Below are 24082 nucleotides of genomic sequence, written 5' to 3'. Positions count from 1 at the left end.
GGTTCACTTTAGGACTCCAGCTTGAACTCTCGAATGATCTATGTTGTAAATGCAGTCTGGAGACTGCATATTTTCTTTCCCCTTTTAGTGTCACCTGTGAAGCTTACTGACTTTGACAATCTTTTGACCTTGCTTCCTTTATCACAAATCCTTCCACGTAGTTTCAGTTCAGAATAGTGTATCTACACACTCCCTTGTGAGCACAATATGTGTGTCATGACAGTCTGCCTGTCTGTATCTACTAGACATTTGCCTGAAGGAGGTGCCATCGATGGCTGACAGCCTGTATAACATCCGGCTTCTGAGGGAGTTTTCCAACGAGCATCTGAACAAGTGTTTCTATCTCACCCTGGAGGATATGCTGTATGCTCCCCTAGTGCTGAAGGTAAAGCTCCCATCAGACATGCACGTAAGGCCAGCTGCCTTTGAGCAGGTACTTACTGTGCCTGGGTTGTTGTGTGTTTTGTTTTAGCCAAACGTTATGGTTTTTATCGCTGAGCTCTTCTGGTGGTTTGAGAACGTCAAACCCGATTTTGTTCAGCCCCGAGATATTCAAGAGCTGAAGGATGGTGAGTAATCACTGAATGGTCATAACCGTTTTCTTGAGACCTTAAAGGATTGAGGCAGCCCATCTATCTGTGACAACCAAGGTGGCCTGTGTGTCAGTGCTTGGGCAGACCTCTGAAGTCCAGGCTTGCTTTCTCTGTTTGTGTTCTAGTCTGTGTTGTTTTTAAATTTCGTATTTGTAAGTCAGCCTAGAGCCTCACCAGTTAAACCAATTTTGAAAAGTATGGTTTCAAGTCAGAGTTGAATTGTTTTCATGGCTGTAGGTTCTCTGTGTCTTGCTGACATCATAACTGCAAATAATAGATATATTTGTATAAAATTGCTATTTCTGTAGCTAAAACGGTGTTACAGCAGAAGAGCAGCCGACCTCCTGTCCCGATCTCCAATGCAACCAAGCGCAGCTTCCTAGGTAGTCCTGCTGCCATGAGCCCCGCTGACCTGCCGCCATCCACCCAGCCTCTCACTGAAGGCAGTCATCGGTACCACCTCCACTCAGAAGAACCTGAGTGTCTGTAAGTCTGTCAGTCATTCCATTTTGGTGCTCAGGTTACCATCCTCTTTTCCTTACATTATAGCCTGAGAAAAGGAAACTCTCTTAAGTAAGTAATGCAGAGAGTACATAAGTAGCTCCTCCCGCTGTCTGTCCTCCAGCCTGTTCCTGGGGCACTCAGCCTCCTCTGGAGAGGCCAGGAGTCTGTAAGCCTTAGTTGCAATTAAAAAATTGCATTCTTTTTTTTTTTTTTTTTTTTTTTTTTTTTTTTTTTTTTAGCCAAAGCACATACTTTATTAGCTCCTGAACTCTAGTTCTCCTTCTCCTGTACAGTTTTGGTTCCACGTAGCCGTCCAGTCCGGCGGGCAGCAATGAGACCCACTTTGCGCCCAGCTGGGGCATCTCTTCGGATAGTGGAAGGCTTGCCAATGTGCTGGTGGTTACCACCGCCAAAGGGATGCTCCACAGGATTCATGGCAACACCCCGCACACGTGGCCAGCAGTTCCTCTTTGCCTTGTACTTATGGTAGGCACGGCCAGCCTTTAAGATAGGCTTGTCAATTCTGCCCCCGCCAGCCACGACACCAACAACAGCTCGGTTAGCAGAGGAAATGACCTTCTTGGACCCTGAAGGCAGCTTCACTCGGGTCTTCTTGGTCTCTGGGTTGTGGGAGATGACTGTAGCATAGTTCCCGGAGGCTCGTGCCAGCTTGCCCCTGTCCCCAGGCTTCTCCTCCAGACAACACACGATAGTACCCTCAGGCATGGTGCCCACGGGCAAAACATTGCCAATATTCAGCTGGGCCTTCTTGCCGCAGTACACAAACTGTCCAGTGTGGATTCCCTCTGCGGCGATGAACAGCTCTGTCCGCTTCTTGAATCGATAGGGATCACGAAAGACTACTTTCGCGAGGGGAGCGCCGCGGCCAGGGTCATGAATGATGTCCTTTACGATGCCTTTAATGTAGCCGTGTCGCTCCGCGAAGTCCACAGCACGCAGACGCGCGGCTCCCTTACGGTGCTTCACGTGCGCACGAAACACAGAACCGGCACCTTTCCTCTGGCCTCGGATCACACGGCCCATGGCGGCGAGTCTGCCGGCAAGCAAGGCCAAAAGAGAAAAATTGCATTCTTAAATAAAATTATTTATGTAATACAATTAATTAATACAGTTTAAACACATCAAATTATGGAACAGAAAAGAGATTTCTCTATTGTCTTTTCACTGTGAGTTAGTTTCACAGATGATCTAATGAGAAGGAGCTGAAGGAGCAGTGAGAATTAGCCTGAAATGTATGTAGTCTGACAGCCGTTAGGAGTGGGGGCTGCTCACCTGCAAGTGTGCGGCCCCGTCGGCTGCAGTGAGCAGTGGAGTTGATGCGGCACAGTGAATGGAGCGCTGGAGTGGGCGTTGAGAATTGGTTTTATCATTATCAGCTGGCTGGATCTGCTTGATTGGCCACAACCATGTCCGTGGGTCTGAGCGGGAGATGAAAGAGCTGTCCTAGGTGGGGATTGAGCCTCTTGGGTGGGAGGGGCCTGCGTGCTTCCACCCGAGAGGGTATTTTAAAATGGAAACATAGTTTTAGACTGTGGAGATTGAGTTGAAATGTACGGTTAAAACAATACTCAGAAGTGACTTTTGAATAACATATGCAGCTGAATGGCTAGTTAGACACATGTTGGAAAGGACCTCAGCTTTCTCATGTTAACACTAAAGATGCTAGAGGGCTGGGCCAGGAAGAGAACGTTCAGGGGCCCAAAAAGCAAGTCAGGTGGTGCTGGGAGTGTTTAAGGTCTGAGACTCACTGACAGGATCTGGTCCTTGGAGCAAAACGGAAAGCTGTATGTGGCTTAGAGCCCATGAGTACAGACGGTGACTGAGCGGTGACAGCGTCACAAGGGCAGAGCTATACAACCACATGCGCCTTATGTGGGTACCGGGCATTCTAGCTGGCAGTCCTTACGTCCCATCCTTGTGCTGGGTCTTTATGGTCAGATCCGTGTGCGTGCGTGCGTGCGTGCGTGCGTGCGTGCGTGCGTGCGTGCGTGCGTGCGTGCGTGCGTGCGTGTGTGTATGGTTACATGTGTACCAGCACATTGCCTATGTGGATGTCAGAAGACAGCTTTGAGGAGTAAGCTCTCTCCTCTGCCATGTGAGACCTAGAAGTAGGATTGGGCTGTCCGGTTTGGCAGCTAGTGTTCTCCTCCGCCAAGCCGTCTTGCTGTCCTTGTCCTTGTTGAACTCACTGTTTTCTCTGAATTATTTTTGTTTAGTGGGAAAGGAGCCTCCACGTTTAGTCCATCCCATCCTTTGTTGCCACTGAGACAGAAGCAGCAGAAAGTGTCACAGGCTGAGGAGATCCCTGGTGAGAGCATGAGTCTTTCCCTTTTTTTTTTACTTTTTCTTTTCATGGTTAGTAAAATAATATTCCTTAAAATTAAATGACCTTATTCTAATGTACCCATTTTAGTTAAGAATAGCGGGATAAATTTTAATTTGTATTGCTATAGCTCAGAATTTATAGTCTTGTGTAAATGTCATTTCAACTCTGGTAAGTTCTGTGCTGCATGCACAGAGTGACAGGTCCCAAGTATTCCGCACTGACTACCGTGCTGTAACACTGCACTTCCCGTATTGGAGCTACTGCAGGTTATGCTGTTATGGGCATCGCTTTGAGTGGTGCAGTAGTGGGCTGAGTTAGGATTATTATCACCCACAGAAATGGCTGTTACGCTGAAAGGACTTCAAATGGTACGGAGCTGGTTACTTAACACTGAATGTACTTATTTCTTCCAAATTACAGATCAGCGACACAGATCGAATTCTTTAACTCGGGCTGATGGTCAGCCACGAGGTGCAGCAATAGCATGGCCAGATAAAAAAAACAGGCGAGTGACTGAACTGTTCGTGTGGGGTTCTCTAGATGTGCTCCAGGGAGCTGGCAGCCAGTGCTACCACCGCAGTGCCAGCACATGCATGCTCTCTTCTGCGCTCATCCTCTCCTGTGAGCCACTGTGCATTTGCACAGTGACCGTATGATTTATGGTGTCCCAGCAGTAGAGGCGCTGTGAGGGTCCAGCAGGTAGCCCCGAGATCTGTAATAGCAGCAGTGCCACGTGTGCGTGCCATAGGTGCTTTTGTTCTTCGTGTTTCTGGTGATTTTTATTCAGGGTTTAAAATGTAGCTTTCATTGGTAGTGTGCTAAATATAGATGCTCAAGGCTCTCTGGGGCCTCCGTTACTTTAAAAGAGTGCTGGGCAAAGCATTTTTGGTCATTCACTAAAAGGTGCCTCTGCTGCTCTTTTGTCCAGGGCATGTATAGAGGGCTTCTTGGTGTAAGGCTAGCACTCTCTTTTTGTCTTTGAGCCCCTCTCCTGCTGCTGCTGAACAGTGAGTTGGTTTCTCCTCTTATTTCAGGCCTGTGTCACAGCCAACATCATTTGCTCTCCATCATGCAGCAAGTTGTGATGTGGACCCCAGTTCTGGTGACAGTATCAGCTTAGCCCGCTCTATCAGCAAAGATAGCCTAGCATCTAACATCATCCACCTGACGCCACAGAACCAACCCCATCCTTCTGCCGGAAAGACCAATGGGAAAAGCCTCCTGAGCAACGTCAACATTGAGGATGATGAGGAGGAGGAGCTTGTAGCCATCATCAGGACAGATGTGTCTCCTCATTCCCCAGAGATTCCCAGGACCTCACCTCAGGCCCCAGGCTTGGTGGCAAGTATCAGGTCTCCCCAGAGACAGGCAGACACTTTGGAGAGTAAGCCTGACAGTTTTTACTTAGAGCCCCTGATGCCAGCAGTACTCCGGCCAGCCAAAGAGAAACAGATTATCACTAAGGAAGATGAGCGCGGAGAAGGGAGGCCAAGGACCATCATGGCCAAGAGGCCTAGTGAGGGCTCCCAGCCTCTGGTACGGAAGAAAGTGACTGGTAGTCATGGTAGTCGTGACCTGAACAGAACTTTCACCCCAATTCCTTGTTCAGAATTTGCTGCGAGCATTGATCCTACAGAGGTGGGACCACAGTCAACAGAAGCCACAGGGGAAGGACAGCCTCTGGCTCTGGGTAGATTTGATCCAGTACCTCAGGGGCAGGTTGCTGATGGCTTCTTTCTCCATGTAGGCAGGGCCGAGGAAGATGAGGGGAGGTGGTATGTTGGTTCACAGAGTCCCAGCTCCCATGACTCTGAACCCTGGACCATCCTGAGGCAGGACTCGGACTCCGATGTGGTGGATGTAGAGGATGCAGAGCAGGATTTTATTGGTGAGGACCATCCTGTAGTCATCCCCAGATACGCTGGTGAGGAAGAATCAGCCAAGCTACAAGAGGATATGAAAGTGAAGGAGCACGAAGACAAGGATGACGCTAGTGGCCGCTCGAGCCCTTGTCTGAGCACGACTTCTCAGCTCAGCAGCATGTCCATGGCCAGTGGAAGTGTGAAGATGACCAGTTTTGCTGAAAGAAAACTGCAGCGGCTCAACAGCTGCGAGACCAAGTCCAGCACCAGCAGCTCCCAGAAGACCACCCCAGATGCCTCGGAAAGCTGCCCAGCCCCTCTGACAACATGGCGTCAGAAGAGGGAGCAGAGCCCCAGCCGGCACAGCAAGGACCCCGCCAGCCTGCTGGCTTCTGAGCTGGTGCAGCTTCACATGCAGCTGGAGGAGAAGCGCAGAGCCATTGAAGCTCAGAAGAAAAAGATGGAGGCGCTGTCTGCACGGCAGCGTCTGAAGCTGGGGAAGGCGGCTTTTCTGCACGTGGTGAAAAAAGGGAAGGCTGATGGTGCCCCACAGCCACTGAGACCCGAACACTTCACGAAGGAATTCACACAACACAATGGGGAGGACTTGGATGACGGCACTTGTAAAACTGAAGGGTTCCTTGTCAAAGAAGAGCAGAGAGATCTCAGTGACTCTCAGGATGTGGCATTTGTCCAGCTCCATAAACCCAGGGACCCAGCTACTCTGCATGACGGAGAGAAGCACAGAGTGATTTCTGCTGCTCTCCTAGAGGACAGTGTTGGTGAGGTAGACGTGAATGAATGTGACCTGTCCATTGAGAAGCTCAACGAGACCATCAGTACACTGCAGCAGGCCATATTGAAGATCTCCCAGCAGCAAGAGCAGCTTCTCATGAAGTCCCCTACAGTGCCAACATCAGGCACTAAAAACAACTGCCAGGACCAAAAAGTAAAGGCCCCAGTCCACTTTGTTGAGCCGCTCTCTCCAACTGGGGTGCCTGGCCACCGCAAACCCCCACGGCTCGGCCAGGGCCGCAATTCCCGCTCAGGAAGGCCAGCTGAACTGAAGGTTCCAAAAGACAGGCAGCAGGGTTGTTCTCGGAGCAAAACACCAACACCCAGTGTGGAGACACTCCCACATTCAAGGTCTTTACCCCCAAGCACCCATCCACGGTCACCCTTGGACCCAGGTGGGGAACTCCCTGAGAAGTGTCTCTTTGACAGTTACAGGCTCCATGATGAGAGTAACCATCGGACATTTGGTCTGTCCTCTTGTAAAGATGCCAACATCGTATCAGAACAGATGAACTTTAAAGAGGGTCTGGATACAAGTGTCCAAGAGGCAGAGCTGAGCTCCTCTGCCATCACAGGGAAAGAGCATACTCCCATGGAGGAGCCGCTGAGGAGCAAGGCCAGCCTCATTGAGGTGGACCTCTCTGACCTGAAGGCCCCTGATGAGGATGGAGAGGTGGTTGGACATGAGAGCTCGCTGGAGCTTGGTGGAGAGAGTGACCAGAAGCCTGGGGTTGGCTTCTTCTTCAAGGTACGGTAGCAAGGTGTTGGAGTGAGGTCACATCACCCTAGTTGTGAGGCTAGCTCATGAACTTCTGTTCTAAGCATAAAAAGCCAGAGAAGAAACATGTGTGACTTTGTGGGCCACAGAAGCCTCCATCCTGAGGCTGTACCTACCCAGCCAGATGTAGTCACGGGCAGCACATTCTAGAACCTGAAAATGTTCATGAGCCATGAGATGCTTTATGTTTGGATGACTTTTTGGTCATTGAAAAATACAAAAAGTGTTGAGAATTCAAACACTGTACAAAGACATCTGAGCTAGAGATGGCCTGTGGGCTTCAGTTTGTCAACCCTTGGTGTGGAAACCTGGCAGCAGAGCAGCTTTGAAATGTCATCGTTTCTCTGCCTGCCCTGCACTTTTTTCTCAGAGATGCTAAGAAGTATGGCCTCCAGGGTTTCTCTTCTTGATCATGTCTGTTTTCTCCTGACCACATGGTACAGTCTCAGCCTTATAAGATGCATGTTTTATTGACACGTGTGTGTGTGTGTGTGTGTGTGTGTGTGTGTGTGTGTGTGTGTGTAAGCCTGAGGTTGGCAATGAGTGATGTGGCTATAGACTATCTTCTATACCGAGCAAGGTGTCCTGTAGAACCTGGAGTTTACCATTTCAGTTAGCCGGGCAAGCAAGTTTGTTCCACAGATTCCCTGTCTCCACTTTTTGTGTACTGGGACAAGGCTCTCTTTCCTACCTGGCTTTCTGTGGGTTCTGGGGATCTGAACCCAGCAGATATTCTCTGCTGAGCCATCTCTTCATTTGCAGTCATACTTTATATGATATGATTGTAGACACATGGTATTAGCCGAGATGTGGAAAAATGTGTGGCTTTGTAGGGAAACTGAATTTGGTACAGGGCATATGAAGGTCATCTGACAGACCATTTTGATGGCATGGACTTTTTTCCATTTGTGTCACAGTATATATACACACATACCATAAGCTTATTAATTAAAAGTAATCAGAACTGGGCATGGTAGTTGCATGTGTTTGTCAAGCAGAGGCAGACATATTTCTGAATATGAGGCCAGCTTGGTCTGCATAGGGAATTCTAGGATATCCAGGCTACAAAGACTGTGTCTTACTCCCTCTCCCAATGAAGTCAGGTTTTCTAAGTGTATGTTAAAGTCCATACGTGATGAGGGTAAGCCTAGGTTGGAGAGTTTAAGGAGTTCCTTGTACCGTCACTGACTATAAAGCTATGGGCTCTGTAGGATGAACAGAAAGCAGAGGATGAGCTTGCTAAGAAGCGGGCAGCCTTCCTTCTGAAACAGCAGCGCAAGGCTGAAGAGGCTCGTGCACGCAAGCAGCAGCTGGAGGCGGAAGTGGAGCTCAAGCGAGATGAAGCCCGGTAATGTCTTCCTTAGCAACCTCCATTTGTCTGTGTGCAGTTGGGCAGCCTGGGTGTAGCTGGTAGACAGGGCCAGGCTGGTACATCACATGGGCTAGCATCTCACAGCACTTCACTCCCTCCTCGTTCCTGCTGTTGGACCTTAGCATTCACTGGCCATGACATTGTGGCTTTCAGGCCCAGGGCTTCCTTTGGGTGACCCTTTCCTTTCACATCAGCCCTGCACGTTCACTCCCTGTGCAGCCACTCCCCATTTTAATAACGAGGCTGCCAGCCTGCAGCACAGGAAATGCGTAGTCTGTAGTTCAGGGAGTTACCAGGTGACTCAGTCCCAGCCTGCCCCTTAACCCCACAGTCCAGGAATCTGTAGAGGAACCATAGAGAGGGGTCCTAGAGAGGGTTGCAGGAGGTTTGTCCTTAGGAGGGAACCTCTGACCCAGTCTCAGGAATCCATTTTGCTCTCAGGCGTAAGGCCGAAGAGGACCGATTACGGAAGGAGGAGGAGAAGGCGAGGCGAGAGCTCATTAAACAGGAGTACTTGCGGAGGAAGCAGCAGCAAGCCTTGGAGGAGCAAGGGCTTGGCAAACCTAAATCAAAGCCTAAAAAGCCTCGGCCAAAGTCAGTTCACCGGGAGGAGTCTTGCAGCGACTCTGGCACCAAGTGCTCTTCTACCCGTAAGCACCCATCACCCAGCAACTGCTGTGCTTGCTGCTTAGTGCTGGGCTTCCGAATCTCACTGTGAGGGGCGGGCAGGGGGTGGGGTCATCCCTTTAAACAAACCTAAGGAATTGAGACCAAACGTGATGCTCTGAGGTGGCAAGGGACACCCAGGGTTTGGTGGAGAGTTGTTGGGGTAGAGGGAAGCCTCGTAACAGTGAGTTAGGATGGCGGGGATGGGCCTGGTAAACCTCTTCACAGTTTGCCATTTTCTTGTTTCTGCAGCAGATAACTTGAGCCAGACTCACTCTGGCTCTAGCCTGTCCTTGGCATCTGCAGCAACGACAGAACCTGAAAGTGTTCACTCGGGGGGCACACCTTCTCACCGGTAAGGAGGCCAGAAGCTATACGGTATCGTAGTGCACTTGTATAGAGAAGGGGACCTTCCCGACCAAAGCTGAAGGAGATACATTTTATAGCCAGTTCTGCAATGTTTAGGAGGAAGCCCAGCCTACCCTTACCAGGGCCCATTGGCTTCCGCGACATCCTCCTTCATTCTTTCCCCTTGATGCCCCTGTCAAATGTGTGCACTTCTTGTTGCATATGAATAAGTGGGTGACACTTAGCCTCACTGCCTGCATACTTCAGTGTGTCTCATTACATCATACTTGTCAAACCGCCATCTGGCACAGCCTTAAGTGTGAGTGCCTTTCTTGGTCTGTGGGTCAGGCAGGGACCAATCCTTTTGGGCTATTGGATCATTTAAAGTGGTGGTTTTCACTTTCTCCCAGCTGTTGAAACCCTCCTCTGTGTTACAAAGTAACTTCACGGTGCTGTGCCTGTGCTGGCACCAGGGAGCTTTTATGTAGGTGCTGTTGACCCCTTAGCTGGGCCCTCATCTGAACGGTGTCAGGTGCAGGATCGTGTGAGCGTCGTCTGTGGAGGGGCTTTCACTCCTCCTTGATGTCTGGTAGATTCTTTTCTCCTGGATTTTGTGGAGGACTCCTAAGGAACCTTGAATGGTGCTTTCTTTGGTTTTGTTTTGGGAGTTGGTTTTGCATCTAGAGTCTGCTCCATCCCTGTCAGCCTGCCTAGAGAGCATCAGCCAACCTCGTGCACAGTTTTCTCAGGCTTCGACCTTGGTACTTACTGTTCATGATCTGGCATCATCACTCCCTGCGCTCATGGAGACACCGTCTGGCAGTGGCTAACAGGCTCTCCAAGTCCTCTGCCTTCACAGGAAGGCCTGCTGCAGCAGTAGGCATCGTGCCCTGATGGTGTGGGTGGTCATGGAGAAGTGCAGCTTGAGCACCTTGTCTTTTTCTGCCTGCAGAGTTGAATCACTGGAAGCCTTACCTATCCTGAGTCGCAACCCCAGTCGGAGCACAGACCGAGACTGGGAGACTGCATCGGCAGCTTCCTCTTTGGCCTCTGTGGCCGAGTACACAGGTAACAGCCACACAAGACAACGTCGTTAGGGTATATTGCCCACAGAGGTACTCAGGTATAACACTCTTTAAAATACATCTTTATTTTGGCCTAAAAGGTTTTTTTGTTTTTTTTTTTTTGTTTTGTTTTGTTTTGTTTTTAATTAAATATTTACTCTGTCAGAGCTGTCCACAGCAAGGACACGGTAGAGATCCTGATCCGACTTCACATTTGTCCCGTGGGCAATATAATTAATGCCAACTTCCTGCTATTTTGAGAGCAGAGATAAAGCAGGATCTGCATCTGGTCACTTTCCGGTTTCTGGGTTTGTAATATGTTTGTAGAGAGACACGAGTCAGAGAGTAGCAACGATTACTTTAATCTTTTTTTTTTTTTTTTTTATTCTTTTGAGTAGATTTGAAGAGTTCTTTATGGTCTATTTTCAGAAATGCATAATTGTCCATAATCTAAGCTTTTTGTATTTTGCTTCTGTGTGTGTTTGTGGCCTATGTTAATAATTTTGTAATTTTTGATCTGGTTTTGGTTTTCTTAGGTCCTAAACTGTTTAAGGAGCCCAGTAGCAAATCAAACAAACCAATTATTCACAACGCCATCTCCCACTGCTGTCTGGCTGGAAAAGTGAATGAACCTCACAAGAATTCAATATTGGAGGCAAGTGTCAAATTCTGTGGTGGTTCTACAAAGAATAAGAACAAATTCTGTTGGCCTTTGCTGTTGTGCAGATGCATTGTCCTCTTCCTGCTACCGACGTCTGTGGAGTCTCTTTCTCCTAATTACCAAGTAGAGGGGTGAGGCATGGATACAGAGTTCTTGCAGGGTTGTGGGGGACCCCTAGAGAAAAACAGGATTTTGACAGAAAGGTGGATTATTAAATCAATTCATGGTTTCATTTGAGACAAAGCTGGACATAAGTCTTTTCAGCCGGGGAAGAAGATGCTTCTGTTCATGGTAGGTATGGCGGTTGGCCATGGGAGGGCCAGTACTCTGGTCCAGTGGGCCACATTGCTGTTCAGAGACTGCATATGGATGTGATTTGTTTGCGGGGGGGGGGGGGTTTTGTTGGTTTTTTTTTTTTTTTTTTTTTTTTTTTTTTGGTGCTGATGTAGAGTCCAGAGTCTCATACATGCATAAAAGTCACCCACCCTGCCACCCAGCAACCCTCTCTGTCCCCAGAGTGGGTTAGATACTGTTAAATGGCAGTGCACCTGAGATAGAAAGGAGGCAGGTGACCCTGATGTCCTGCTAGTGAGTGTCCATGGCTGGAGGCAGGAGTTAGAGAGAAGAGGGCCTTGGAGACACTTTGGGTGCCTAAGTAACCAAGAACCTAAAAGTCGGGTCAGGTGGAAAACTGCTCATCTTTTCTGTGTCCATTGTTACTTACTTGAGGCTGTCTGTGTCTGCTGGGTATGGTACCTCAAGCCTATAACCTCAGCATTCAAGAGAAGATTCCCTGTGAGTTTGAGGCTAGCTTAGACTGTAGTATGAGACTATCAGAGGAGAGAGAGAAAGAGCGAGAGAGACAGACAGACAAGAGACACACACAGACACAGAATGAGACAGAAGAAAAGGTGTTAGTAGCCTTTCCGAGTTCAAGAACCCAGAAGGCAGTTAGAAAGTGAGGGCCATGCATACAGAAAATGTGGTTCATCTACACAGTGGAATATTACTTAGCGATCAAAAACAATGACTTTATGAAATTCGTAGGCAAATGGTTGGAACTGGAAAATATCCTGAGTGAGGTAACCCAATCACAGAAAAACACACATGGTATGCACTCATTGATAAGTGGCTATTAGCCCAAATGCTTGAATTACCCTAGATGCCTAGAACAAATGAAACTCAAGATGGATGATCAAAATGTGAATGCTTCACTCCTTCTTTAAAAGGGGAACAAGAATACCCTTGGCAGGGGATAGAGAGGCAAAGATTAAAACAGAGACAGAAGGAACACCCATTCAGAGCCTGCCCCACATGTGGCCCATACATATACAGCCACCCAATTAGACAAGATGGATGAAGCAAAGAAGTGCAGGCAGACAGGAGCCGGATGTAGATCTCTCCCGAGAGACACAGCCAGAATACAGCAAATACAGAGGTGAATGCCAGCAGCAAACCACTGAACTGAGAATAGGACCCCATTGAAGGAATCAGAGAAAGAACTGGAAGAGCTTGAAGGGGCTCGAGACCCCAAAAGTACAACAATGCCAACCAACCAGAGCTTCCAGGGACTAAGCCACTACCTAAAGACTATACATGGACTGACCCTGGACTCTGACCTCATAGGTAGCAATGAATATCCTAGTAAGAGCACCAGTGGAAGGGGAAGCCCTGGGTCCTGCTAAGACTGAACCCCCAGTGAACTAGACTGTTGGGGGGAGGGCGGCAATGGGGGGAGGATGGGGAGGGGAACATCCATAAAGAAGGGGAGGGGGAGGGGCTAGGGGGATGTTGGCCCGGAAACCGGGAAAGGGAATAACACTAGAAATGTAAATAAGAAATACTCAAGTTAATAAAAAAAAAAAGAAAGAAAGAAAAAAAAAAAAAGAAAGTGAGGGTCAAAGTTAGGGTTTGACGTGTTCTTCACAGTTGGGAACTTTCAGTATGAGTGCGAGGAAGGAGGGCCACATCTGCACAGTGGATTCTTAGTGTGGGTATTGGGGACAGTGTGCAGTGGCCCAGGGAGGACTGCAACCAGAATAATGTGCTGTGTCTTCAGCAGTAGGCTGCTTACCAGGCAGCCAAGGACAATGGCAATACTCCTTGTTTGGGGCCTTTGGCCTCCTTGACTTGTGAGGAAGTATTCCATGCCTGACACTGAAGGTTTTGTTTAATAATACATGGTTTTGGGGGGAACATTGTCCACTCATGCATGGCATCTCCACTTCTTTAAAACTCCTTTAAAAAAATTTTTTTATTTATTATATGTAAGTACACCGTAGCTGTTTTCAGACACCAGAAGAGGGCATCGAATTCCATTACAGATGGTTGTGAGCCACTGTGTGGTTGCTGGGATTCGAACTCAGGACCTCTGGGAGAGCAGTCAGTGCTCTTAACTGCTGAGCCATCCCCCAGGCCCTTAAAATTTGTTTGTATTTTAATAAAATCAGAAATTAGTGGGTTTCCCTAAGACTTTGCTATATATCATCGTCGTCATCGTCGTCGTCGTCTTCATTGTCATCATCATCATTAAAGGCTGGAGAAATGGGTCAGTAGTTAAGAGCACTTTCTGCTCTTGCGGAGACCCCCATGTTCAGTTCCCCAAGTACAGCCACCTATAACTCTGATTCTGGGAGATCCAATACTCTTGGCTTCCTTGGGTCCCAGACACACATGTGGTACACACATATACATGCAAGCAAAGCATTTACTACTTACACAAATTTAAAAGAAAGTTTTAAAAATTAAAACAATATGTGGCTTTAATTGTGTAGCCTTATATCTGACTCTTCTCTGATGGTCTGCAAGTTATCTTGGTGCCATACCATTCCAAGTATATGGCTTTGCAGTGTGTTTTGGAGTCAGGTGTAGGTGCTTTCTTTTCTTTTTTGCACAGGATCGCTTTTGCTATCTAGGATCTTTGGTACTTCCATATAAGTTTTAGGGTTAGTTTTTCCTATTTCTGTGGAGATTGTTGCTGGATTTTGATGGGGATTGCATTGAATCTTGAATCTGTGGCTTGCTCTTGATAGGAAGACCACTTTCACAATATGAATCCCCCCCAGTCCATGAAAACAAAAACAAGCAATAAAACAACACCAGATTTATCAGTCCTGGTACGTAAGAAATACGCGCGCGCGCGCGCGCGCGCGCGCGCGCGCGCACACACACACACACACACACACACACACTCACACACACACACACACTCACAAATGGGGGCTGGAGAGAAGGTTCAGCAGTTAAAAGCACTTCCTGCTCTTCCAGAGGATGGGAGTTCAACTCCTGGCACCAACATTGTGACATTGTAGCTCACGACCATCTGTAACTCCCAGTAACCCTCTGCCAGTCCTGCAGGGCCACTCTTCTCTCCAACCAGGCTCAGTCAGTTCATGCTCACCACTGCATAGAGTTAGGTCAGTGTCGTGTGTACAGACTCGGATTTTTCCTTTTCCACTTAGTCTTTTAAACATTTGTAATCTGATGGAGGGTATCTCAATGGTTAAGAGCACTGGCTGCCCTTCTAGAAGCCAGGGTTTGACTCCTAGACCCACATGGCAGCTCACAACCGTCTGTGACTCTTAATATTACAGGCTCCAGTGCCCTCTTCTGGCTTCCGTGATACCAACCAGCACACATGTGGTACATGGTCATACATGTAGGCAAAACATTCTGGGCCCGTGAGATGGCTCAGTGGGTTAAAAAAGTGTTTGCCATTCAGGCCTGACAACATGAGTTTGATTCCCTAGAACACATGCATAGGCGAAAGAAGAGAACCAGTTTCAAATAGTTGTCCTCTACACACATGTACCCTTTCCATCATGTACATGCACTGCTGCTACGAAGACGAAAATAAACAGTAGTGAGCGGATTACACTGGCAAAATCCTAAGTATTTATGAGAATCGTCTCTTCTGAAGCAAAGATAGGTCACTGTTTTATGTTTTTACAAATCTTCTAAATGTTCAGCTTTGGGGTGAGAATTGGAACCTCCTTTCGATCTGCCTCAGAATCTCCCTTGCCCTCACTGGCGATGTCAGACTGAAATTATAACACTGCAGTCAGATGCCTGGAAAAGTCAGGAGTCCTCGCCAGCGTCAGAACTGCTGATACAGGAAGTTTATCTGGAGGAAAGCACACGTTTGCAGGCGTTAGACTGTGCTCTCACACACTGCAGCAAAGCCTGGTAGCCATGTCAACAGTTTGTTGTCTGCAGCTTCTTTCTCGGTACCAGCTTTATTAGGATGGGGCGTAGTGCACTCAGGAGGCAGAGGCAGGCAGATCTCTGAGTTCAACGCCAGCCTGGTCTACAGAGTGAGTTCCAAGACAGCCAGCGCTACACAGATAAACTCTGTCTCGAAGGGGAAGAAATTTAGGCTCTAGACCACAAAGTCCACCCTTTGAAAGCTACCACTCAGTGGGTTTGAGTGTTGAGTAGACTAGTGCGGTCACTGCTCTACATGCTGTTTGTCTCCTTGGCTGTCCTTATTCTGGACATGTGAGTGACCACGGCGGGCAGGGCTCAGAGATGGTGGTCGCAGAATCTCTATTATGTCTGTCCGTCTGGTACGAAGTGCGACGAGCCATGGACAGTTTTCTACAGAGGTTCTTAGAGAACAGGAGACCCTCTCACTGCACAGACCGTGTCCACTGTGTAGAACAGCTGGCTCCTTCCGTTCTGACCCCACCATCTCATACCTGCCTCTCGTAGTCTAGTTTATGTCAGCCCTCATTGTGAAATGGTGCTCACTTGCTCTTGATTTACGCCTCTCCATACCATAAAGCTGTGAAGCATCTTTCTATATCATTCCTTGGTTTGTCTTAGTAGCACTTTTCCTTGCTTGCTCAGAGTCTTTAGTAAAATATCATTGGCCAACCATAACTTTTTTAAGTGGGGAGGCTGTGCTGGACCTGTTTTATCTGTCCTTAAAAGAGGATGCTTATTGGACACTTACTGCCTTGAATTACTGCCTACTTACTGGGCAGCAGTGGGTACCTGGGGTGTGAGTGCCGCTCAGTGTTCCCCATCTTTTCTTCCCCAGGAGCTGGAGAAGTGTGACGCCAACCACTATATCATCCTGTTCCGAGACGCCGGCTGCCAGTTCAGGGCTCTTTACTGCTACCAGCCCGACACTGAAGAGATCTACAAACTCACTGGCACGGGGCCCAAGAGCATCACCAAGAAGATGATTGACAAACTGTATAAATACAGCTCAGACCGGAAGCAGTTTAACCTGATCCCAGCCAAGACCATGTCTGTCAGCGTGGATGCACTCACGATCCATAACCACTTGTGGCAGCCCAAGCGGCCCACAGTGCCAAAGAAGACCCAGACTCGTAAGTGACCACGGCAGGCAGGACCCTGAGCGGATGTGCTGACGGGATCCCTATTTATTATTTTCATGCATTTGGTACGAAGCGTGGCGGGCCTCGGACAGTTCCCTACAGAGGTTCTTAGAGAACAGGAGATCCTCTCCCCCTGCACACACGGACGGATGCGTCTACAGGACTGACCTGTGCTCTCATGGGCATGGCTGCTGTGACCCTGCTGACCACTGAGGTCCTCACAATAAGGGACACCATGGAGTGAGTGAGATCCTGGGCTGTGGCCCCCTCACTTGAAGTCCGTCAGGATAAGTTAAATGTGATCTGCGCTCTGGCCTCCCTTCACCCCGTGCACATTGCCCGACGCCCCCTGCTGGCAGCTGTAATCATGCGCGGTTATAGGGCCGAGGCTCGTTCGGGTCAGGGTGTGTGAATGTCTTCATAAAAGGAGTTCGTATGGGAAATGTTTTTCACTTTAGAAATTGTATGATATTTATTGACTGTGTCTACTGCCAACCTTTATATCCAGTTCTAAGATTTCTGAAAAAAACAAAACAAAACAAAAAAAACCTGTTCCTTGCTGCTCAGAAAAAGTTTACTGAAAAATGTCAGTTCACTAAAAGCACTGAAATCAGCAAAGTTTGTCTTCTGCTAAAATGACGTTTACATATTTGGAGTGAGTATTTCTGCCACACAGTCGGGAGGGTTGTGGGGTGCTGCTAGCTGATGCTGACTTCATTGGGAGCAGACAGCTAAGCCGACGTTAGCCACCACCGGTTAGGTCTGAGGTATGTGCTGGTGTATTCACTTTCATAAAGGCAGACTTTGGTATAGTAGCGACTTTCCACCCTTGGCTGCCAGTTCCTTCGTGGTGTTATGGTGGCCTGGCTGGCTACCATAGCTGTTGCTTCTGGAAGAACGCATGCTCGGTGCGGTGTGCAGTCTCAGGTGAGGTTGGTGATTCTGCTTTTTGCCTCCTTTAAAACTTGGTGGTTATTTGCAATTATTTCAGAATGGCGTAGCTGCTTCAGGTCTCTTCCCCCTGGTCCCTGTGGTGGCTGATTGCCTCAGAACAGTTCCTGGGGAGCAGGGGCGCCCCAGCGATGGGTCAGCAGAGTGAAAGAAGACCCTGGAGCCACTCGTAGTTTTGCACATTTCTTTTTGAGAGTGTTACTTGAATCTGTCCCAACCACAGGAGAGCATTGAAGATAACAGAGGGGACTCAGATGTCCACGGCTTAGCCCACCCCGGCAGTGTCAGGTAGATAGCAAAGGAGCATGGGGCAGAAATGCTGGAGGGGTGAGCTGAGGTCTTGTCTTCTCCTTTGTGACTGTGTATCCAGTCGGGTGGCGCTGTGCTGTGTGAGCATTAAAGTCTGTGACTACCTGTCACCAGCTGCCCCGTGTCTTCATTTCTCACTGTGCACTTGATGTTACCATATTTATTTTAAGAGAGCACTAAAATGTAATAAAGTAATGAGCTGGCTTTCTGTTAACCATGTGTGTGGTTGTCACAACTCCTTCTGTGGACAGTGTCGCTCGTACAGGCAGCTTCATGTGCAGGGCAGCGCACGTGACTTCCTGTTACCTAGGGATTTATTTTTCACGAGGAGTTGGAAGTCCTGACGTAGAGCAGGAAGTTGCAATTCTGCTCGACTTCTGATGCGGTGAGTTAGCGAGTGGCCTGTCCTGAAGGCTGTCTCAGAGCGCAGGGCCTGCGTGTGAAGTCTGTGGAGGCCATGTGGCCTGGTGGCTCAGAAGCACCCATGCCTTGTGTGTGCCGTGGCACAGCAGCAGCTTTTCTTAGGAAGTTTGCGGTCCAGGACTTTGCTGTGGTGATCTGGAACCTCCAGGGTGTGGGTACTTTGTCTTCACCAATTGTGCTGGGAAGGCTCTCTGGCAGAAAGTGCCAAGTAATTCCTACATGACTCAATGTGGCTCCTTCCTTAGCAACGACAGATCCTCAAAGAGCCCAGGTTGGTTAGCATTAAAAATATTTCTCAGAAATAGATGTGTAGACATCTGGGGGAAATAGGGAGCTGTGCAGGTGCACATGTGTGTGTACACATGGGATGTACCTATATGTGCATATGTGAGTATATGCACATGAATGTGTAGATGGCTGTGTACGTGTGTATGCATGCCTAAGGTACCGTTTCTACTGTGGCCCTTGGACCTGGTGTTCCAGGTGTACTCCTGCAGTTCAGTGTCCACCCAGACTTTTCAGGCCCAGATTACTTCAGGCAATACTTGAAAAGTGACATGATACAAAATCTACTTCTAGGTCGTTTGAAACTATGGTTGTTATTTGGAAGAAGAAAGTGGTAAACTTTTGTTGAGAGTTAACGTGGGTGCTGGTTTACCTAGTAAAATGGCTTTGATCTTGGTGGCCGAGCCTGTCAGTGATTTCACTTTATGGTTGCCTGTGTCCAGTGCCACATGTGTAAAGCCAGTACTAGCTCCTGTGTTGTGGCTGTGGCCACATCACAAGCCCCCACCGGGAAGCAGCCATGCCCAGCATCCTCTTGTTTCTCACTGATTCCATAGCAACAAACACTTGCGGGCTCAGGAGGTGTGCTCTGGAGGCGCTTCTGGTATCGCTGGTGTCTGAGCTTTGTGTTGCCGTGAGAAATGAAACCATGATAAAAACCACGGACAAATGCGATTTGGGGAAGAAAGGGTTTATTTGGCTCACAGATTACAATCCACCATTGAGGAAAGCCAGGGCAGGTACTGAAGTGGAGACGGTGGGGGATGCACTCAATGGCTTGCGTCCTCCCCCTGGCTTGCTCTGAGCCATTTCACACAGCTGAGCCTTCCTGAACCACACAGACAATGCGATGGAGACGGTTCCTCAGTGGGATTTCTCCCACGTCTTTCTAGGTGTGTGTTGACAGAAGCTGTGCCAGTCCTCAAACCTGTGAGAGGGGTCTGTGACATCTTCCGGTGCCACCATTGGAAGACCTGTGCTAAGGGTAATGCAGTGACGTCAGAGCTGTGATGCAAACGTCCCTGACAAAATCTTAGTGCATGGATGGCAGCTTCCTCCCCTAGTCCCGTCATCCCTCTTACTGTTTGCCAGGGTTGTGGCCTGGGAAAGTACAATTAGTGTACTTTGGGTGGGAGGGGTGTTCTTTCATGTTTGATTATGTGGACTGGTGGAAGCCCTGGGTAGCCACTGCTACTAGTTCTAGACAGGAAGCTGGGTGGCCTGAGAGAGGAGCCCTGTGCTGGCTGTTGTATGGGGATTTAGGACCTCCAGGGTCTAGGGCTGAAGACATGGGCTTCTGCGTGTTTATTTTTAAGTTGAGCTGACAAAGCTATTGTTTCAAAAGACAACTTGGTTTTTGGTCTCTGTGCTGGGTCTATAGTTCAAGGTAGACCTTTGTAAATGGGAGCGGGACTGCCAGGCAGTGCTAAGTGAATTCTCGCAAGGTATTTGCTGGGCTCCCCTTTATCGCCAGGGTTCCCCTTGTGTATCTTACTCCTAGGCTATATTCCATAGTAAAGGTTGTCCACTCATGCCAGTCTACGAACCTGTCATAGCTGCAACTGTGGTGCTGGGAATGCGTGAGGTGCTACTATGTCGTGGTACAGCTAAGCTGCTTCTGTGTGTGTTTCTTCAGCTGTTTGGCTCACAAGCAGCCTGTTCCTGTTTCTTGTCCCAGGAGAGCAGACCCTGGCAGGAACATGCTCTGGGGAGATGTAGCCACTGCTGGTTTACAGTACACTCTGGGACTTGTAGTTCTAGACCTGGCATCAAATGAGGTTGCCATTTGCCATTGCCCAGGAATTGTTTAAAGTTCTGGTAATCTCTGTTGAGCTGGGTAGTAACCACCAGGTATGAGGACCTCTCCCTTTGCCTGCTAGTAATTGGTGATGGTCAATAAAACTTAAACTTCTGTCAAGTGAGCTCAGGCAAACAGATACTCACCTCTGCACCTGGTCTGAGGAAGGCCATAGAAACCCATGAAACATAGAAACATCAAGCAGCTCCTGGGAGAGCAGAGAGCATCCTCTGAGCAGCATCAAATACTGGGCATGCTGGGGACGATGAAGTCAGCAGTACCTTACTAATGTCTGTGGGTATGGACTTAGGCCTGCTCAGAGACTGCCGTGTGCCACGTCTCTAGAGATAATCCCTTCCTGCAGAGGTACTGGCGACAGCGGTGTGTTGAGGACTGGAGGAGCCCTTCCAGGACAGTCTGTCCTCTACTTAAGTTCACACACAGCTCTCTCTTCTGTTTCCCTCCCCACAACTGCAGACTTACTCATGTACCTGGCATATTTTGCCTAGCACTACAGAAGTAGTTAGGGCATCCACCTTTGGGTATCTGGGGGCAAAGGAGAGGCCCTTTGAACCAGGTGGTTGTGGTACCATCCAGGCCCACCAGTTCCTGTGGGCACCACCCTGCCACAAACTGCAGGGAGCCTTCTCCTTGCCCTAAATAGGTACAGCCAGCGCATGTAAGTACAAGTTGACCTCTGTCTCTGCCTTCCTCAGTGCGGCCAGGTGCTTGGCATTCTTTGGAGTGTCCCTAGTGCCAGGTGGGATGCCATGTGGGTAAGCCGGTGGCAGTGTGTACCAGCATTCAGTTGGCACTTGTATGGGTAGCTACAATGGAGGTGTCGGTTGGCTACTCCATGAGGCAGTGCTGCTGAGATTCTAGGCTCCCTGCTCCCGAGAAGGAAATGCAGCCAGCGTATAAACCAGGGGGCAAGCCTTGAGGTCTGATGTGCAAAATCATTCTGATGGTCTAGTAGAGCAATGGCACATCTCAAGACCCAGGGGGGCTACTGGGGAAGCAGAGAGGGTGGAGGACCAGAGGAGGGCCCCAAAAGTCCTGCACCTGCTGCGTGGGCCTGTGCGTCTACCTGGCAGGTGCTGGTGCACAGTGGGCTCATGGGGAGGGAGTCCTGGAGAGTCCAGGCTTTGGATCAGTACGGGTTGTCATTTCTTCAGTCCTGTGTTCATCAAGACTTGAGTGGTAGTTCCCCTCCAGTGAAGTTCTAGTTTCCTTGGCCCCTTTTAACTGTGTTTGTTTCTTTGTTTGTTTGTTTGTTTGTTTGTTTGTTTGTTTTTAAGACAGGGTTTCTCTGTGTAGCCCTGGCTGTCCTGAAACTTATTCTGAGGACCATGCTGTCCTGAACTCAAAGAGATCCTCCTGCCTCTGTCTCTGCCGCTGCCATCACCCAGCTCTAGATGGGCATTTCTGTCCACGTGAAGTTGATCATATTTCTATTCTTCATTGGCTGACTGTACTTTTTGCCTTGTAAGCTATCTATAAAAGTTTTTGCCTACTTTGTTGTCTTTTGCAAATTGATTAGCTTTTTTCACTTTTCATGCTTTGTGATAAATAATTCTTAAGGCTGCTAGGACTTTTTGTAAAAGTCTATGCAATAGGGCATGAAAACTTTTAAAGTATCCTCTAAACCTTCTTGGTTTTGGCTCATTGGTTCCCAGCCTGTTATACACCTGGGGTTGACTTTGGGCTGGGGAAATTGCAGGGGTCTTGTCTGTTTGCTACTGGGTAGATCTCCAGTGACCAGGACTGTCTTGTCTGTCTCCTTTACTCTCCTTATCAGCAGTGCTCGCTGCCCTACGGCTCTGTTCCTCTTCTCTGGGCTGGTGGTCTGTGGGTGTGTATGTTGGTGAGGGCCCACCCACAGACTTATGTAAGTACAGGCAGGGGAGCTGAGACCACAGAGGTAACAAAGCTGTCAGAAGGCTGGAAGGACAGCCTGGGTCTTGTAGGTGAGCCCTGGCAGATCCTGTAGGCTACACCGCGGTGTAGCATGGCTCGCTGTGAGTGTACTGGGGAGTTTGCACTGTCCATGTTTCCTGTTACCAGCACTGGTGCAGGCAGCACAGAAACACAAAGGGTTTTTCTGTGAGCCCTGCCATGAGCAATCTTGCTGCTGTCTTGCTCAGCTCGTATTGACTCTTACAGCTTCCAGATGCACTTGAACTCGGTTAACATTCTGGGAGAAGGAATGCTTGCCTGCCCTTGCTCTGCAGTGCTTAGGCCTTGGTTTGTCTCTCCTGCCTCTGTGCTGTGCCTAGCAGAGCTGCTGTGCGTCTTCCTGGTCGAGTTGCAGTGTCCTATTTGTGGGTTTCCCGACTTAGTGATCCTGTCTTAGCTGGAATTGGGTTGAGTTTTACAGGATGCATTTTACCCACTGAAAAGACTCTCTTCTTACCGCTCCTTCTTCTGGGTGTTTAGACAAACCTGTCTTCCTGGAATAAATGACCCAGCTCTGACCTACATATTGTGAGGTTTAGTCTGCTGGCAGTTTGTAGTGTTTACACTAGACGTTGACGTGGCTCCGTGTCTCCCCCCACCCCATCCCCTAACTAATCTTACCGTACAGTGTGCCCTGCACAGTCCTGGAGGCTAGAGGCCTGAGATAAGGGGTGACAGGGTCAGCTCCTGCAGCCACTCTCCTCCTCCTGCACATCTGCACCGTGTCCCGACCACTGAGAAGATCGTCAGTGTGATAGGCTTGGATCACTCATGTTCCCGGGTCCTTCTCTTTCAAAGCCTTACACCAAACCCAATCCTATTCTAACGTTCTGGGGCTTAAGGCCTCCACACAGGAATTGGCATACACTTGGCTATGGCCAGGGCTTCCACAGGGACACTGACCTCACACAGGAGGCTCCTCCCATTTCTGTATGGTGAAATACTAGAAACTGCCCAAAGAACACAGCGATGTGTGTTGGAGATAAAACACCGTCACAACACGAGTACTTGGCATGAAAGCTGGAGGATCATAAACGTGCAGCCAGCGTGGGCTACAGAGCGCGACTGAGGCATGCAGGTGAGGAGCAGCGGGGAGGTCTCACCGGGTAACAGGGCACAGAGGTTGGTCCACACCGACTGCTGCCTGGGTTGAGGATGGGCCTGGTGTATATTAGTGGTTCATACATAGTGGGAGTCACAAAGCAGGGTGAACTGCTCCAGCTGGTCTGCTTTGATCCGATGGAGTGCCGAGATCCAGTAAGTGAAGTGGACTTAGCAGGAATCAGAATTCTTCTCTAGGTTCAAGCAGTGTGGGAGGACAATTCCTCAGTCGAGGGGCTGTTGGAAGGCAGCCTTCATTTCTGGACACCAGGCCACAGGACTCACTGGACCAAAGCACTGAGGGGCAGAGGCATGGCAGCCCTGAAGTGCCTCTGGCTGTCTCACTGTGCTCTGCCACCAGCATACGCTGTGGTGAGAATTTTTGTGGGGTTTTAGAGTTGATTTTTGTATATGAATGTTTGCTGCATGTGTCTGCCTCAGGCCAGCATCGGGTCTCCAGAAGTTATAGATGCTTGTGAGCTTCTGGGTGGGTGCTAGAAACTAAACATGGGTCCTCTGGGAGAGTAGCAGTTCTTAACTACAAGGCCATCCTTAGGCAAGCCTTCCCCACTCCACACACTTCCCCATGGCCCCCTTTTTTTCCGACAGGGCCTAATGCAGCCCTGGCTGGTCTTGGTATATACACCAGGCTGGCCCCTTCTTCTTGAGTCCTGGAGTCAAAGGTCTGTGCCACCACACCCAGCTTGGCTTGTGTTCTCACTTTGCCGTAGTGGCCATCTTCTCATGTGGCTTAGGAAAAAAAAAGTCTTTCAGGTGAAATTTTAACAGACATGGCAGTGCCTCTAAGGACTAGACGAGCCTCTGCAGGTCCCCTGCAACATTTGCTTATGCTGGTGCTATATGCTGATCCTGTTGGTTCCAGTGCCCTGGCCAGGCCCGTCATGATTGCTAGGACTCCACCTG

At 49.0% G+C, this 24082-nt stretch overlaps 1 protein-coding gene and 1 pseudogene across 8 annotated transcripts in view; one reads left to right on the top strand and one right to left on the bottom strand.

The window, feature by feature from the left end:
* Camsap1 (calmodulin regulated spectrin-associated protein 1) overlaps nt 1-17809 on the top strand; it is a 62065-nt gene extending 44256 nt beyond the window's left edge. For 6 of the 8 annotated variants that reach the window (XM_063283467.1, XM_006233675.5, XM_039104722.2 and 3 more), the window contains 12 exons: nt 246-385; nt 473-569; nt 902-1079; nt 3335-3426; nt 3865-3949; nt 4479-6849; nt 8091-8227; nt 8693-8901; nt 9170-9272; nt 10218-10333; nt 10866-10984; nt 16032-17809. In XM_063283467.1, coding sequence (XP_063139537.1) covers nt 246-385; nt 473-569; nt 902-1079; nt 3335-3426; nt 3865-3949; nt 4479-6849; nt 8091-8227; nt 8693-8901; nt 9170-9272; nt 10218-10333; nt 10866-10984; nt 16032-16334 — 3950 coding nt within the window. In that variant the 3' untranslated portion in view covers nt 16335-17809. The remainder of the gene's footprint in view (nt 1-245; nt 386-472; nt 570-901; nt 1080-3334; nt 3427-3864; nt 3950-4478; nt 6850-8090; nt 8228-8692; nt 8902-9169; nt 9273-10217; nt 10334-10865; nt 10985-16031) is intronic. The other 2 variants (XM_006233672.5, XM_006233674.5) reach the window with 1 other exon arrangement.
* On the bottom strand, nt 1294-2181 carry Rpl8-ps7 (ribosomal protein L8, pseudogene 7; annotated as a pseudogene).
* Nucleotides 17810-24082: the final 6273 nt, after the last annotated feature.

This window comes from Rattus norvegicus, chromosome 3 (genome assembly GCF_036323735.1).
Source record: "Rattus norvegicus strain BN/NHsdMcwi chromosome 3, GRCr8, whole genome shotgun sequence".
NCBI lineage: Eukaryota > Metazoa > Chordata > Mammalia > Rodentia > Muridae > Rattus > Rattus norvegicus.
The sequence above is the reverse complement of the archived record's forward strand: the minus strand, read 5'-3'. Positions and strand labels throughout refer to the sequence as shown.